This window comes from Nelusetta ayraudi, unplaced genomic scaffold, assembly GCF_046127955.1.
Source record: "Nelusetta ayraudi isolate G7.1 ecotype Tasmania unplaced genomic scaffold, CSIRO-AGI_Nayr_v1 ptg000031l, whole genome shotgun sequence".
Lineage (NCBI taxonomy): Eukaryota > Metazoa > Chordata > Actinopteri > Tetraodontiformes > Monacanthidae > Nelusetta > Nelusetta ayraudi.
Genome location: NW_027466081.1, coordinates 523,629 through 540,782, shown reverse-complemented (window position 1 = coordinate 540,782; position 17,154 = coordinate 523,629). Strand labels below are relative to the sequence as shown.

Here is a 17,154-nt window from a genome sequence, read left to right as displayed (position 1 = left end):
GGCACTGAGAGCTACTTCATGGGTCCTGAGCCGTATGAAGGGCTACCAGTTTGCTAGACTCTCCTGAAATAACAAACTCTCTGAGTTATATATTATTATTAATGATACCTATCTATGTGAAGACACTTATCAAGCTCATGAGTTCTCAATAATTATCAAAAATGACTTAACAAGGTTGGATAAAATGGAATTTTAGACACAGCTCAACGGGCTGTGCAATTTTTTGAACGGGTCTGCGGGCTACTCATGAGGTCCTTGGGGGCTACCTGGTGCCCGCGGTCACCACGTTGGTGACCCCTGCACTAAATGGTTAGCACTGAAGCTTAGCAGCAAGTGCATGTGGCATTCGCATGTTCTCCCTGTGTCCAGGACTGACGGGACATCAGTGTGGTTCTTCCATTGCCACTGAAGGTTGTCAGTCGCTCAATCAGTCAGTCTGGTCATAGTCCCCGGGGTTTACTGTTAGGCAGCTGGACTCAGCTTTTGGGTCTGAAAGGCTTCGGATGAATGGTGAATAACGGAGAACCAAGTCCAGTTGCCTGGACCAGTGTTTTATAACCACGTTGGTGACCCCTGCACTAAATGGTTAGCATTTATTTGTGTGGATTTTGGAAGGTTCCAGGTTTCCTCCATGCGCTCTGGTTTCCTCCCATTAAAACTGCTTTATTTTACCTCTCCAGTTTCTTCGCAACTGCTGCTTTGCTTTTACCTCTTTGTTGTAAAAAGGTTATCTTATCATTATAGGTTGTTTTGTCAGTATAGGTATAAGACACACCTATTTGTTGTGAGTCTCTGCTCTTCTGCCACTTGGTCTCTCCTATTTTTTTGGCTAGGATCAAAAGCTGGACAGGTGGATGGTCTATGTAGCAATTTCAATGGTTCTGTAAGTGAGATGAAAGTTTCTGCCCTTTCTGCCTCTGGGTAAGTTAAAAGTTGAATAAGAAGGTTTTAACAAAAGATTCAGTTCTGGCTTAACAGTGTGTTCTTTATTTGTTTTATGTTTGTTGCCTCCTGGCTGTGAAAGCCAGTATGAAGATGATCCTGATAGTACGATCAACTGTAACGCTCCAACATAATGGTAAAATTCAACCTTCAATACATAATGAACCAGTTAATTAAGAATGCACATTTGCCTCCTACACCTTCTGCTAATCCGCAGTCACACAGTAGTAATAAGGAACATTATTTGGAGTGACCGGGTGGGAACTATATTGTACCATATTATTATAATTATGTAGCACCTAACCTACATAGTACAATGAATAAAGCGTCACCTGACTTTTTCATTTGATCAACAATGAAGACCACACAAATGCATTTGCATTAGGAAATGCATATTTTTTCAAAACATATATCGAGAAAGCATTTACATCATCTCCGGTTGTTTTTCACAGAGTTTAGTTTCTTAAGGAGTTGAACTAGATTGAATTGAAAAATAAATACATGAATAAATAAATACATGTTCAGAGCAATTGGTTTGGCATTGTAACTTTGGTACAAATATGCAAGTTCCTGTGTTTTCACTTTTATTTTATTTTTCAAATCAAGTCTAATTGCATTTAAAAAAAAAAACTTCACCAACAATATTGAACAAATTTACCCTAATTGATCCCCAGTAGGAAACATTTGACCCTCGAGCAGCTTCCGACATCGAAAACAACGCTAATGAAGATGCTGTTTTGAATTGATGGAAGGGAGATTTAAAGACCCCTGTGGATTACGAGTGTGAACACATAGATTAATACAACTCCGCTGAACCATCACTCTGCCTCTACTCCAGCGATGGAGACCCAGGAGGGCGGCGACCTTTGCTTTCCACAGCTCCTCAACACCTCGTGCAGGAAGCCGGTGCGCCCTCAGCACGAGGTCATGCTGACCTACGTTCTGCTGTCGTCCATCTCGCTGCTCACCACGGCGCTCAACCTGGCCGTCATCGTCTCCATCGCTCACTTCAAGTACATACACAGATTTGTTGTTTGCCTGCAAAGAATGTTGGATCGGCCATCGCCGGTCATTTCGTGCAATGTGACCGATGACTGAAGAAACACTGACTCTGGTGGCTGTTCTCTCCCGCAGGCAACTTCACACACCCACCAACTTCCTCCTCCTCTCGCTGGCCGTCTCAGACTTCTTCGTAGGCCTCCTCATGTTCTTCCAAATCATCCTCCTCGACGGATGCTGGATCTTCGGGGACGCCATGTGCTCCCTGTACGTCGTGTTAGACTACACCATCACGTCGTCTTCAATCGGCACAATGGTGCTCATATCCGTTGACCGATACGTGGCTATCTGCTACCCTCTGCATTACCCTACCAAGGTCACTGTGCGGGGAGTTACAGTCTGCATTGGCTTTTGCTGGGCCGGTGCCGTCCTGTACAACTGCCTCCTACTGAGCGACAACCTGAAACACCCCGGCAGGTACAAGTCCTGCTCCGGAGAGTGCGTGGTCGTGATCAACCACTTTGCCGGTCTGGCAGATGTCATTCTCTCGTTCATCGGTCCGGTTACTGTCATAGTGGTTCTGTACGTGAAAGTGTTTGCGGTGGCTGTTGCTCAGGCTCACGCCATGAGGACCCACATAGCCTCTGTTACTCTCCAGGGTTCCGTAAAGGCCGGCGCAAAGAAATCCGAGGCCAAAGCCGCAAAGACCCTCGGTATAGTTGTGGTTGTGTTCCTGCTGTGCCTCTGTCCGTACTTCTGCATCACTCTCACGGACACATTGATCAACCTCTCGTCCGCGGCCTTTGTCATATGCCTGTTCTATTTCAACTCCTGTCTCAACCCTCTGATCTATGCCCTCTTCTACCCGTGGTTTAGAAAGTCTGTGAAACTGATACTTACCCTTCAGATACTAGAACCCGACTCCTGTGACATCCGTATGCTGTCATGAGGTTGTGTTGACAATGAAATAATTGCCAAATGAAATAAACCACTGGTTTGTGAAATTGAAATTGTTGAAAGCAAATCAGCTCATTGACATTCTGTTCAGAATACATATGGATTTAATGGTCCTGATCATAACTCCTTTTACGACTGAGTAAAGACTGGATACACTGGATACTGGTCATCCTTATTTTCATTTACTGTAACATACACATGCTCACAAAAGGTGACAAGAATGTTGTCAAGAAGTTACGTCCACATTGATGGGAGTGGCAAAAATAAAAATAAATATTTGTTCATGACACTGCATCCAATCAACATTTGTGAGTGATTGAAGATACATTTCTTCTTATTTTTTCTCATTGACTCCTGGCAGTATGATACAGTCTCTAGTAGTGATTCCAGCCAGAATAAAAACCTGACTGTATATAGCAGCAACATAAACAAATAATCATGGAAGATTTCAAAACAAAGTTAGCATTAAAGTAACTGAATTTAGGTAAGTCAGTTTTATTAAAAACAAACAAAAAAACAACAACTATATATATATATATTTTACTATGACATATTTTGTGTAGATGATGGTTTGTAATGTGATTTTCATACTGACAAAAATAATTCACTTCTAGAAATAGACTAACTTAGTATGAACACAATTTTATGCACCATGGAAGGTTTCCTGATGTGGTGTGATTTCTGATTTGTCGAATGGACTATATGACTTTCCTCCTTCCATAACAGTAGCTGAGAATACATGCTTGGGTCTTACCATATCATACTCACGTATTCATAAAGCAAGTAATCTTTAGGGATTTTAATAGTTGACATATGAAATAATTAGCGGCTAGACCGCAGGCCTTAAAACTATATATTGACTCTTCGATGTTGATGTGGGCTCCTCCCTCCCCATCTATGTTTGCAGTTTATTATATTTATCTATGGATTTGATGTTGTGTCATCAACAGATCCATTTAACTTGACTACTTCTTAGAGTAACCTCAAAATCATCCACTCTCACAATCAGTGCTGCAGCATTTGTCTCGGCCTGTTGAAGGTGGCGTGCAGTAATTTGAATAAAGACCTCTTTCTTTTTGTTTTGCTAGAACCCAAGAATCTGGTATATATACCCAAACATAAAATACCATGAATTAAATACTGAAACAGATACACTAAATAAGGGGTCACCAACCTTTTTGGCACTGAGAGCTACTTCATGGGTCCTGAGCCGTATGAAGGGCTACCAGTTTGCTAGACTCTCCTGAAATAACAAACTCTCTGAGTTATATATTATTATTAATGATACCTATCTATGTGAAGACACTTATCAAGCTCATGAGTTCTCAATAATTATCAAAAATGACTTAACAAGGTTGGATAAAATGGAATTTTAGACACAGCTCAACGGGCTGTGCAATTTTTTGAACGGGTCTGCGGGCTACTCATGAGGTCCTTGGGGGCTACCTGGTGCCCGCGGTCACCACGTTGGTGACCCCTGCACTAAATGGTTAGCACTGAAGCTTAGCAGCAAGTGCATGTGGCATTCGCATGTTCTCCCTGTGTCCAGGACTGACGGGACATCAGTGTGGTTCTTCCATTGCCACTGAAGGTTGTCAGTCGCTCAATCAGTCAGTCTGGTCATAGTCCCCGGGGTTTACTGTTAGGCAGCTGGACTCAGCTTTTGGGTCTGAAAGGCTTCGGATGAATGGTGAATAACGGAGAACCAAGTCCAGTTGCCTGGACCAGTGTTTTATAACCACGTTGGTGACCCCTGCACTAAATGGTTAGCATTTATTTGTGTGGATTTTGGAAGGTTCCAGGTTTCCTCCATGCGCTCTGGTTTCCTCCCATTAAAACTGCTTTATTTTACCTCTCCAGTTTCTTCGCAACTGCTGCTTTGCTTTTACCTCTTTGTTGTAAAAAGGTTATCTTATCATTATAGGTTGTTTTGTCAGTATAGGTATAAGACATACCTATTTGTTGTGAGTCTCTGCTCTTCTGCCACTTGGTCTCTCCTATTTTTTTGGCTAGGATCAAAAGCTGGACAGGTGGATGGTCTATGTAGCAATTTCAATGGTTCTGTAAGTGAGATGAAAGTTTCTGCCCTTTCTGCCTCTGGGTAAGTTAAAAGTTGAATAAGAAGGTTTTAACAAAAGATTCAGTTCTGGCTTAACAGTGTGTTCTTTATTTGTTTTATGTTTGTTGCCTCCTAGCTGTGAAAGCCAGTATGAAGATGATCCTGATAGTACGATCAACTGTAACGCTCCAACATAATGGTAAAATTCAACCTTCAATACATAATGAACCAGTTAATTAAGAATGCACATTTGCCTCCTACACCTTCTGCTAATCCGCAGTCACACAGTAGTAATAAGGAACATTATTTGGAGTGACCGGGTGGGAACTATATTGTACCATATTATTATAATTATGTAGCACCTAACCTACATAGTACAATGAATAAAGCGTCACCTGACTTTTTCATTTGATCAACAATGAAGACCACACGAATGCATTTGCATTAGGAAATGCATATTTTTTCAAAACATATATCGAGAAAGCATTTACGTCATCTCCGGTTGTTTTTCACAGAGTTTAGTTTCTTAAGGAGTTGAACTAGATTGAATTGAAAAATAAATACATGAATAAATAGATACATGTTCAGAGCAATTGGTTTGGCATTGTAACTTTGGTACAAATATGCAAGTTCCTGTGTTTTCACTTTTATTTTATTTTTCAAATCAAGTCTAATTGCATTTAAAAAAAAAAACTTCACCAACAATATTGAACAAATTTACCCTAATTGATCCCCAGTAGGAAACATTTGACCCTCGAGCAGCTTCCGACATCGAAAACAACGCTAATGAAGATGCTGTTTTGAATTGATGGAAGGGAGATTTAAAGACCCCTGTGGATTACGAGTGTGAACACATAGATTAATACAACTCCGCTGAACCATCAGTCGGCCTCTATTCCAGCGATGGAGACCCAGGAGGGCGGCGACCTTTGCTTTCCACAGCTCCTCAACGCCTCTTGCAGGAAGCCGGTGCGCCCTCAGCACGAGGTCATGCTGACCTACGTTCTGCTGTCGTCCATCTCGCTGCTCACCACGGCGCTCAACCTGGCCGTCATCGTCTCCATCGCTCACTTCAAGTACATACACAGATTTGTTGTTTGCCTGCAAAGAATGTTGGATCGGCCATCGCCGGTCATTTCGTGCAATGTGACCGATGACTGAAGAAACACTGACTCTGGTGGCTGTTCTCTCCCGCAGGCAACTTCACACACCCACCAACTTCCTCCTCCTCTCGCTGGCCGTCTCAGACTTCTTCGTGGGCCTCCTCATGTTATTCCAAATCATGTTCATCAACGGATGCTGGATCTTCGGGGACACCATGTGCTCCCTGTACGTCGTGTTAGACTACATCATCACGTTGTCTTCAATCGGCACAATGGTGCTCATATCCGTTGACCGATACGTGGCTATCTGCTACCCTCTGCACTACCCTACCAAGGTCACTGTGCGGGGAGTTACAGTCTGCATTGGCTTTTGCTGGGCCGGTGCCGTCCTGTACAGCTGCCTCCTACTGAGCGACAACCTGAAACACCCCGGCAGGTACAAGTCCTGCTCCGGAGAGTGCGTGGTCGTGATCAACCACTTTGCCGGTCTGGCAGATGTCATTCTCTCGTTCATCGGTCCGGTTACTGTCATAGTGGTTCTGTACATGAAAGTGTTTGCGGTGGCTGTTACTCAGGCTCACGCCATGAGGGCCCACATAGCCTCTGTTACTCTCCAGGGTTCCGTAAAGGCCGGCGCAAAGAAATCCGAGGCCAAAGCCGCAACGACCCTCGGTATAGTCGTGGTTGTGTTCCTGCTGTGCATCTGTCCGTTCTACTGCATCACTCTCACAGACACATTGGTCAGCCTCTCGTCCGCGGCCTTTGTCATATGCCTGTTCTATTTCAACTCCTGTCTCAACCCTCTGATCTATGCCCTCTTCTACCCATGGTTTAGAAAGTCTGTGAAACTGATACTTACCCTTCAGATACTAGAACCCGACTCCTGTGACATCCGTATGCTGTCATGAGGTTGTGTTGACAATGAAATAATTGCCAAATGAAATAAACCACTGGTTTGTGAAATTGAAATTGTTGAAAGCAAATCAGCTCATTGACATTCTGTTCAGAATACATATGGATTTAATGGTCCTGATCATAACTCCTTTTACGACTGAGTAAAGACTGGATACACTGGATACTGGTCATCCTTATTTTCATTTACTGTAACATACACATGCTCACAAAAGGTGACAAGAATGTCGTCAAGAAGTTACGTCCACATTGATGGGAGTGGCAAAAATAAAAATAAATATTTGTTCATGACACTGCATCCAATCAACATTTGTGAGTGATTGAAGATACATTTCTTCTTATTTTTTCTCATTGACTCCTGGCAGTATGATACAGTCTCTAGTAGTGATTCCAGCCAGAATAAAAACCTGACTGTATATAGCAGCAACATAAACAAATAATCATGGAAGATTTCAAAACAAAGTTAGCATTAAAGTAACTGAATTTAGGTAAGTCAGTTTTATTAAAAACAAACAAAAAAACAACAACTATATATATATATTTTACTATGACATATTTTGTGTAGATGATGGTTTGTAATGTGATTTTCATACTGACAAAAATAATTCACTTCTAGAAATAGACTAGCTTAGTATGAACACAATTTTAGGCACCATGGAAGGTTTCCTGATGTGGTGTGATTTCTGATTTGTCGAATGGACTATATGACTTTCCTCCTTCTATAACAGTAGCTGAGAATACATGCTTGGGTCTTACCATATCATACTCACGTATTCATAAAGCAAGTAATCTTTAGGGATTTTAATAGTTGACATATGAAATAATTAGCGGCTAGACCGCAGGCCTTAAAACTATATATTGACTCTTCGATGTTGATGTGGGCTCCTCCCTCCCCATCTATGTTTGCAGTTTATTATATTTATCTATGGCTTTGAAGTTGTGTCATCAACAGATCTATTTAACTTGACTACTTCTTAGAGTAACGTCAAAATCATCCACTCTCACAATCAGTGCTGCAGCATTTGTCTCGGCCTGTTGAAGGTGGCGTGCAGTAATTTGAATAAAGACCTCTTTCTTTTTGTTTTGCTAGAACCCAAGAATCTGGTATATATACCCAAACATAAAATACCATGAATTAAATACTGAAACAGATACACTAAATAAGGGGTCACCAACCTTTTTGGCACTGAGAGCTACTTCATGGGTCCTGAGCCGTATGAAGGGCTACCAGTTTGCTAGACTCTCCTGAAATAACAAACTCTCTGAGTTATATATTATTATTAATGATACCTATCTATGTGAAGACACTTATCAAGCTCATGAGTTCTCAATAATTATCAAAAATGACTTAACAAGGTTGGATAAAATGGAATTTTAGACACAGCTCAACGGGCTGTGCAATTTTTTGAACGGGTCTGCGGGCTACTCATGAGGTCCTTGGGGGCTACCTGGTGCCCGCGGTCACCACGTTGGTGACCCCTGCACTAAATGGTTAGCACTGAAGCTTAGCAGCAAGTGCATGTGGCATTCGCATGTTCTCCCTGTGTCCAGGACTGACGGGACATCAGTGTGGTTCTTCCATTGCCACTGAAGGTTGTCAGTCGCTCAATCAGTCAGTCTGGTCATAGTCCCCGGGGTTTACTGTTAGGCAGCTGGACTCAGCTTTTGGGTCTGAAAGGCTTCGGATGAATGGTGAATAACGGAGAACCAAGTCCAGTTGCCTGGACCAGTGTTTTATAACCACGTTGGTGACCCCTGCACTAAATGGTTAACATTTATTTGTGTGGATTTTGGAAGGTTCCAGGTTTCCTCCATGCGCTCTGGTTTCCTCCCATTAAAACTGCTTTATTTTACCTCTCCAGTTTCTTCGCAACTGCTGCTTTGCTTTTACCTCTTTGTTGTAAAAAGGTTATCTTATCATTATAGGTTGTTTTGTCAGTATAGGTATAAGACACACCTATTTGTTGTGAGTCTCTGCTCTTCTGCCACTTGGTCTCTCCTATTTTTTTGGCAAGGATCAAAAGCTGGACAGGTGGATGGTCTATGTAGCAATTTCAATGGTTCTGTAAGTGAGATGAAAGTTTCTGCCCTTTCTGCCTCTGGGTAAGTTAAAAGTTGAATAAGAAGGTTTTAACAAAAGATTCAGTTCTGGCTTAACAGTGTGTTCTTTATTTGTTTTATGTTTGTTGCCTCCTGGCTGTGAAAGCCAGTATGAAGATGATCCTGATAGTACGATCAACTGTAACGCTCCAACATAATGGTAAAATTCAACCTTCAATACATAATGAACCAGTTAATTAAGAATGCACATTTGCCTCCTACACCTTCTGCTAATCCGCAGTCACACAGTAGTAATAAGGAACATTATTTGGAGTGACCGGGTGGGAACTATATTGTACCATATTATTATAATTATGTAGCACCTAACCTACATAGTACAATGAATAAAGCGTCACCTGACTTTTTCATTTGATCAACAATGAAGACCACACAAATGCATTTGCATTAGGAAATGCATATTTTTTCAAAACATATGTCGAGAAAGCATTTACGTCATCTCCGGTTGTTTTTCACAGAGTTTAGTTTCTTAAGGAGTTGAACTAGATTGAATTGAAAAATAAATACATGAATAAATAGATACATGTTCAGAGCAATTGGTTTGGCATTGTAACTTTGGCACAAATATGCAAGTTCCTGTGTTTTCACTTTTATTTTATTTTTCAAATCAAGTCTAATTGCATTTAAAAAAAAAAACTTCACCAACAATATTGAACAAATTTACCCTAATTGATCCCCAGTAGGAAACATTTGACCCTCGAGCAGCTTCCAACATCGAAAACAACGCTAATGAAGATGCTGTTTTGAATTGATGGAAGGGAGATTTAAAGACCCCTGTGGATTACGAGTGTGAACACATAGATTAATACAACTCCGCTGAACCATCAGTCGGCCTCTATTCCAGCGATGGAGACCCAGGAGGGCGGCGACCTTTGCTTTCCACAGCTCCTCAACGCCTCTTGCAGGAAGCCGGTGCGCCCTCAGCACGAGGTCATGCTGACCTACGTTCTGCTGTCGTCCATCTCGCTGCTCACCACGGCGCTCAACCTGGCCGTCATCGTCTCCATCGCTCACTTCAAGTACATACACAGATTTGTTGTTTGCCTGCAAAGAATGTTGGATCGGCCATCGCCGGTCATTTCGTGCAATGTGACCGATGACTGAAGAAACACTGACTCTGGTGGCTGTTCTCTCCCGCAGGCAACTTCACACACCCACCAACTTCCTCCTCCTCTCGCTGGCCGTCTCAGACTTCTTCGTGGGCCTCCTCATGTTATTCCAAATCATGTTCATCAACGGATGCTGGATCTTCGGGGACGCCATGTGCTCCCTGTACGTCGCGTTAGACTACATCATCACGTTGTCTTCAATCGGCACAATGGTGCTCATATCCGTTGACCGATACGTGGCTATCTGCTACCCTCTGCACTACCCTACCAAGGTCACTGTGCGGGGAGTTACAGTTTGCATTGGCTTTTGCTGGGCCGGTGCCGTCCTGTACAGCTGCCTCCTACTGAGCGACAACCTGAAACACCCCGGCAGGTACAAGTCCTGCTCCGGAGAGTGCGTGGTCGTGATCAACCACTTTGCCGGTCTGGCAGATGTCATTCTCTCGTTCATCGGTCCGGTTACTGTCATAGTGGTTCTGTACATGAAAGTGTTTGCGGTGGCTGTTACTCAGGCTCACGCCATGAGGGCCCACATAGCCTCTGTTACTCTCCAGGGTTCCGTAAAGGCCGGCGCAAAGAAATCCGAGGCCAAAGCCGCAACGACCCTCGGTATAGTCGTGGTTGTGTTCCTGCTGTGCATCTGTCCGTTCTACTGCATCACTCTCACAGACACATTGGTCAGCCTCTCGTCCGCGGCCTTTGTCATATGCCTGTTCTATTTCAACTCCTGTCTCAACCCTCTGATCTATGCCCTCTTCTACCCGTGGTTTAGAAAGTCTGTGAAACTGATACTTACCCTTCAGATACTAGAACCCGACTCCTGTGACATCCGTATGCTGTCATGAGGTTGTGTTGACAATGAAATAATTGCCAAATGAAATAAACCACTGGTTTGTGAAATTGAAATTGTTGAAAGCAAATCAGCTCATTGACATTCTGTTCAGAATACATATGGATTTAATGGTCCTGATCATAACTCCTTTTACGACTGAGTAAAGACTGGATACACTGGATACTGGTCATCCTTATTTTCATTTACTGTAACATACACATGCTCACAAAAGGTGACAAGAATGTCGTCAAGAAGTTACGTCCACATTGATGGGAGTGGCAAAAATAAAAATAAATATTTGTTCATGACACTGCATCCAATCAACATTTGTGAGTGATTGAAGATACATTTCTTCTTATTTTTTCTCATTGACTCCTGGCAGTATGATACAGTCTCTAGTAGTGATTCCAGCCAGAATAAAAACCTGACTGTATATAGCAGCAACATAAACAAATAATCATGGAAGATTTCAAAACAAAGTTAGCATTAAAGTAACTGAATTTAGGTAAGTCAGTTTTATTAAAAACAAACAAAAAAACAACAACTATATATATATATTTTACTATGACATATTTTGTGTAGATGATGGTTTGTAATGTGATTTTCATACTGACAAAAATAATTCACTTCTAGAAATAGACTAGCTTAGTATGAACACAATTTTAGGCACCATGGAAGGTTTCCTGATGTGGTGTGATTTCTGATTTGTCGAATGGACTATATGACTTTCCTCCTTCTATAACAGTAGCTGAGAATACATGCTTGGGTCTTACCATATCATACTCACGTAATCATAAAGCAAGTAATCTTTAGGGATTTTAATAGTTGACATATGAAATAATTAGCGGCTAGACCGCAGGCCTTAAAACTATATATTGACTCTTCGATGTTGATGTGGGCTCCTCCCTCCCCATCTATGTTTGCAGTTTATTATATTTATCTATGGCTTTGATGTTGTGTCATCAACAGATCCATTTAACTTGACTACTTCTTAGAGTAACCTCAAAATCATCCACTCTCACAATCAGTGCTGCAGCATTTGTCTCGGCCTGTTGAAGGTGGCGTGCAGTAATTTGGAGAAACCAGAACATGATAGTTGAGGCAGCATTTGTGCCACCATCTGAAGGGTAATGCAGTTTGGACTGTGTCAACTTAAAGTTATTCGGTGTGTAATTAAGGATGTGCAGTAATTTGAATAAAGACCTCTTTCTTTTTGTTTTGCTAGAACCCAAGAATCTGGTATATATACCCAAACATAAAATACCATGAATTAAATACTGAAACAGATACACTAAATAAGGGGTCACCAACCTTTTTGGCACTGAGAGCTACTTCATGGGTCCTGAGCCGTATGAAGGGCTACCAGTTTGCTAGACTCTCCTGAAATAACAAACTCTCTGAGTTATATATTATTATTAATGATACCTATCTATGTGAAGACACTTATCAAGCTCATGAGTTCTCAATAATTATCAAAAATGACTTAACAAGGTTGGATAAAATGGAATTTTAGACACAGCTCAACGGGCTGTGCAATTTTTTGAACGGGTCTGCGGGCTACTCATGAGGTCCTTGGGGGCTACCTGGTGCCCGCGGTCACCACGTTGGTGACCCCTGCACTAAATGGTTAGCACTGAAGCTTAGCAGCAAGTGCATGTGGCATTCGCATGTTCTCCCTGTGTCCAGGACTGACGGGACATCAGTGTGGTTCTTCCATTGCCACTGAAGGTTGTCAGTCGCTCAATCAGTCAGTCTGGTCATAGTCCCCGGGGTTTACTGTTAGGCAGCTGGACTCAGCTTTTGGGTCTGAAAGGCTTCGGATGAATGGTGAATAACGGAGAACCAAGTCCAGTTGCCTGGACCAGTGTTTTATAACCACGTTGGTGACCCCTGCACTAAATGGTTAGCATTTATTTGTGTGGATTTTGGAAGGTTCCAGGTTTCCTCCATGCGCTCTGGTTTCCTCCCATTAAAACTGCTTTATTTTACCTCTCCAGTTTCTTCGCAACTGCTGCTTTGCTTTTACCTCTTTGTTGTAAAAAGGTTATCTTATCATTATAGGTTGTTTTGTCAGTATAGGTATAAGACACACCTATTTGTTGTGAGTCTCTGCTCTTCTGCCACTTGGTCTCTCCTATTTTTTTGGCAAGGATCAAAAGCTGGACAGGTGGATGGTCTATGTAGCAATTTCAATGGTTCTGTAAGTGAGATGAAAGTTTCTACCCTTTCTGCCTCTGGGTAAGTTAAAAGTTGAATAAGAATGTTTTAACAAAAGATTCAGTTCTGGCTTAACAGTGTGTTCTTTATTTGTTTTATGTTTGTTGCCTCCTGGCTGTGAAAGCCAGTATGAAGATGATCCTGATAGTACGATCAACTGTAACGCTCCAACATAATGGTAAAATTCAACCTTCAATACATAATGAACCAGTTAATTAAGAATGCACATTTGCCTCCTACACCTTCTGCTAATCCGCAGTCACACAGTAGTAATAAGGAACATTATTTGGAGTGACCGGGTGGGAACTATATTGTACCATATTATTATAATTATGTAGCACCTAACCTACATAGTACAATGAATAAAGCGTCACCTGACTTTTTCATTTGATCAACAATGAAGACCACACAAATGCATTTGCATTAGGAAATGCATATTTTTTCAAAACATATATCGAGAAAGCATTTACGTCATCTCCGGTTGTTTTTCACAGAGTTTAGTTTCTTAAGGAGTTGAACTAGATTGAATTGAAAAATAAATACATGAATAAATAAATACATGTTCAGAGCAATTGGTTTGGCATTGTAACTTTGGTACAAATATGCAAGTTCCTGTGTTTTCACTTTTATTTTATTTTTCAAATCAAGTCTAATTGCATTTAAAAAAAAAAACTTCACCAACAATATTGAACAAATTTACCCTAATTGATCCCCAGTAGGAAACATTTGACCCTCGAGCAGCTTCCGACATCGAAAACAACGCTAATGAAGATGCTGTTTTGAATTGATGGAAGGGAGATTTAAAGACCCCTGTGGATTACGAGTGTGAACACATAGATTAATACAACTCCGCTGAACCATCACTCTGCCTCTACTCCAGCGATGGAGACCCAGGAGGGCGGCGACCTTTGCTTTCCACAGCTCCTCAACACCTCGTGCAGGAAGCCGGTGCGCCCTCAGCACGAGGTCATGCTGACCTACGTTCTGCTGTCGTCCATCTCGCTGCTCACCACGGCGCTCAACCTGGCCGTCATCGTCTCCATCGCTCACTTCAAGTACATACACAGATTTGTTGTTTGCCTGCAAAGAATGTTGGATCGGCCATCACCGGTCATTTCGTGCAATGTGACCGATGACTGAAGAAACACTGACTCTGGTGGCTGTTCTCTCCCGCAGGCAACTTCACACACCCACCAACTTCCTCCTCCTCTCGCTGGCCGTCTCAGACTTCTTCGTAGGCCTCCTCATGTTCTTCCAAATCATCCTCCTCGACGGATGCTGGATCTTCGGGGACGCCATGTGCTCCCTGTACGTCGTGTTAGACTACATCATCACGTCGTCTTCAATCGGCACAATGGTGCTCATATCCGTTGACCGATACGTGGCTATCTGCTACCCTCTGCACTACCCTACCAAGGTCACTGTGCGGGGAGTTACAGTCTGCATTGGCTTTTGCTGGGCCGGTGCCGTCCTGTACAACTGCCTCCTACTGAGCGACAACCTGAAACACCCCGGCAGGTACAAGTCCTGCTCCGGAGAGTGCGTGGTCGTGATCAACCACTTTGCCGGTCTGGCAGATGTCATTCTCTCGTTCATCGGTCCGGTTACTGTCATAGTGGTTCTGTACATGAAAGTGTTTGCGGTGGCTGTTACTCAGGCTCACGCCATGAGGGCCCACATAGCCTCTGTTACTCTCCAGGGTTCCGTAAAGGCCGGCGCAAAGAAATCCGAGGCCAAAGCCGCAACGACCCTCGGTATAGTCGTGGTTGTGTTCCTGCTGTGCATCTGTCCGTTCTACTGCATCACTCTCACAGACACATTGGTCAGCCTCTCGTCCGCGGCCTTTGTCATATGCCTGTTCTATTTCAACTCCTGTCTCAACCCTCTGATCTATGCCCTCTTCTACCCGTGGTTTAGAAAGTCTGTGAAACTGATACTTACCCTTCAGATACTAGAACCCGACTCCTGTGACATCCGTATGCTGTCATGAGGTTGTGTTGACAATGAAATAATTGCCAAATGAAATAAACCACTGGTTTGTGAAATTGAAATTGTTGAAAGCAAATCAGCTCATTGACATTCTGTTCAGAATACATATGGATTTAATGGTCCTGATCATAACTCCTTTTACGACTGAGTAAAGACTGGATACACTGGATACTGGTCATCCTTATTTTCATTTACTGTAACATACACATGCTCACAAAAGGTGACAAGAATGTTGTCAAGAAGTTACGTCCACATTGATGGGAGTGGCAAAAATAAAAATAAATATTTGTTCATGACACTGCATCCAATCAACATTTGTGAGTGATTGAAGATACATTTCTTCTTATTTTTTCTCATTGACTCCTGGCAGTATGATACAGTCTCTAGTAGTGATTCCAGCCAGAATAAAAACCTGACTGTATATAGCAGCAACATAAACAAATAATCATGGAAGATTTCAAAACAAAGTTAGCATTAAAGTAACTGAATTTAGGTAAGTCAGTTTTATTAAAAACAAACAAAAAAACAACAACTATATATATATATTTTACTATGACATATTTTGTGTAGATGATGGTTTGTAATGTGATTTTCATACTGACAAAAATAATTCACTTCTAGAAATAGACTAGCTTAGTATGAACACAATTTTAGGCACCATGGAAGGTTTCCTGATGTGGTGTGATTTCTGATTTGTCGAATGGACTATATGACTTTCCTCCTTCTGTAACAGTAGCTGAGAATACATGCTTGGGTCTTACCATATCATACTCACGTAATCATAAAGCAAGTAATCTTTAGGGATTTTAATAGTTGACATATGAAATAATTAGCGGCTAGACCGCAGGCCTTAAAACTATATATTGACTTTTCGATGTTGATGTGGGCTCCTCCCTCCCCATCTATGTTTGCAGTTTATTATATTTATCTATGGATTTGATGTTGTGTCATCAACAGATCCATTTAACTTGACTACTTCTTAGAGTAACGTCAAAATCATCCACTCTCACAATCAGTGCTGCAGCATTTGTCTTGGCCTGTTGAAGGTGGCGTGCAGTAATTTGGAGAAACCAGAACATGATAGTTGAGGCAGCATTTGTGCCACCATCTGAAGGGTAATGCAGTTTGGACTGTGTCAACTTAAAGTTATTCGGTGTGTAATTAAGGATGTGCAGTAATTTGAATAAAGACCTCTTTCTTTTTGTTTTGCTAGAACCCAAGAATCTGGTATATATACCCAAACATAAAATACCATGAATTAAATACTGAAACAGATACACTAAATAAGGGGTCACCAACCTTTTTGGCACTGAGAGCTACTTCATGGGTCCTGAGCCGTATGAAGGGTTACCGGTTTTGCTAGATTCTCCTGAAATAACAAACTCTCTGAGTTATATATTATTATTAATGATACCTATCTATGTGAAGACACTTATCAAGCTCATGAGTTCTCAATAATTATCAAAAATGACTTAACAAGGTTGGATAAAATGGAATTTTAGACACAGCTCAACGGGCTGTGCAATTTTTTGAACGGGTCTGCGGGCTACTCATGAGGTCCTTGGGGGCTACCTGGTGCCCGCGGTCACCACGTTGGTGACCCCTGCACTAAATGGTTAGCACTGAAGCTTAGCAGCAAGTGCATGTGGCATTCGCATGTTCTCCCTGTGTCCAGGACTGACGGGACATCAGTGTGGTTCTTCCATTGCCACTGAAGGTTGTCAGTCGCTCAATCAGTCAGTCTGGTCATAGTCCCCGGGGTTTACTGTTAGGCAGCTGGACTCAGCTTTTGGGTCCGAAAGGCTTCGGATGAATGGTGAATAACGGAGAACCAAGTCCAGTTGCCTGGACCAGTGTTTTATAACCACTGTGCTGCGGCACACTAGTGTACCGTGAGATAATGTCAGGTGTGAAATT

General features: G+C 42.2%; 4 protein-coding genes across 4 annotated transcripts; all 4 read left to right on the top strand.

Annotated features, from left to right (window-relative positions):
- Positions 1-1,782: 1,782 nt before the first annotated feature.
- Positions 1,783-2,890, top strand: LOC142891550 (trace amine-associated receptor 13c-like). Its single transcript, XM_076031190.1, has 2 exons — positions 1,783-1,955; positions 2,077-2,890. Exons 1-2 carry the CDS (start codon positions 1,783-1,785, stop codon positions 2,888-2,890), a joined length of 987 nt encoding a protein of 328 aa, XP_075887305.1.
- A 2,970-nt stretch (positions 2,891-5,860) lies between these two features.
- On the top strand, positions 5,861-6,968 carry LOC142891548 (trace amine-associated receptor 13c-like). The gene is made up of 2 exons (XM_076031189.1): positions 5,861-6,033; positions 6,155-6,968. Exons 1-2 carry the CDS (start codon positions 5,861-5,863, stop codon positions 6,966-6,968), a joined length of 987 nt encoding a protein of 328 aa, XP_075887304.1.
- Positions 6,969-9,936: 2,968 nt separating this feature from the next.
- Positions 9,937-11,044, top strand: LOC142891547 (trace amine-associated receptor 13c-like). Its single transcript, XM_076031188.1, has 2 exons — positions 9,937-10,109; positions 10,231-11,044. The coding sequence occupies exons 1-2, from the start codon at positions 9,937-9,939 to the stop codon at positions 11,042-11,044; spliced, it is 987 nt and encodes a 328-aa protein (XP_075887303.1).
- A 3,086-nt stretch (positions 11,045-14,130) lies between these two features.
- LOC142891546 (trace amine-associated receptor 13c-like) lies at positions 14,131-15,238 on the top strand. The gene is made up of 2 exons (XM_076031187.1): positions 14,131-14,303; positions 14,425-15,238. Exons 1-2 carry the CDS (start codon positions 14,131-14,133, stop codon positions 15,236-15,238), a joined length of 987 nt encoding a protein of 328 aa, XP_075887302.1.
- Positions 15,239-17,154: the final 1,916 nt, after the last annotated feature.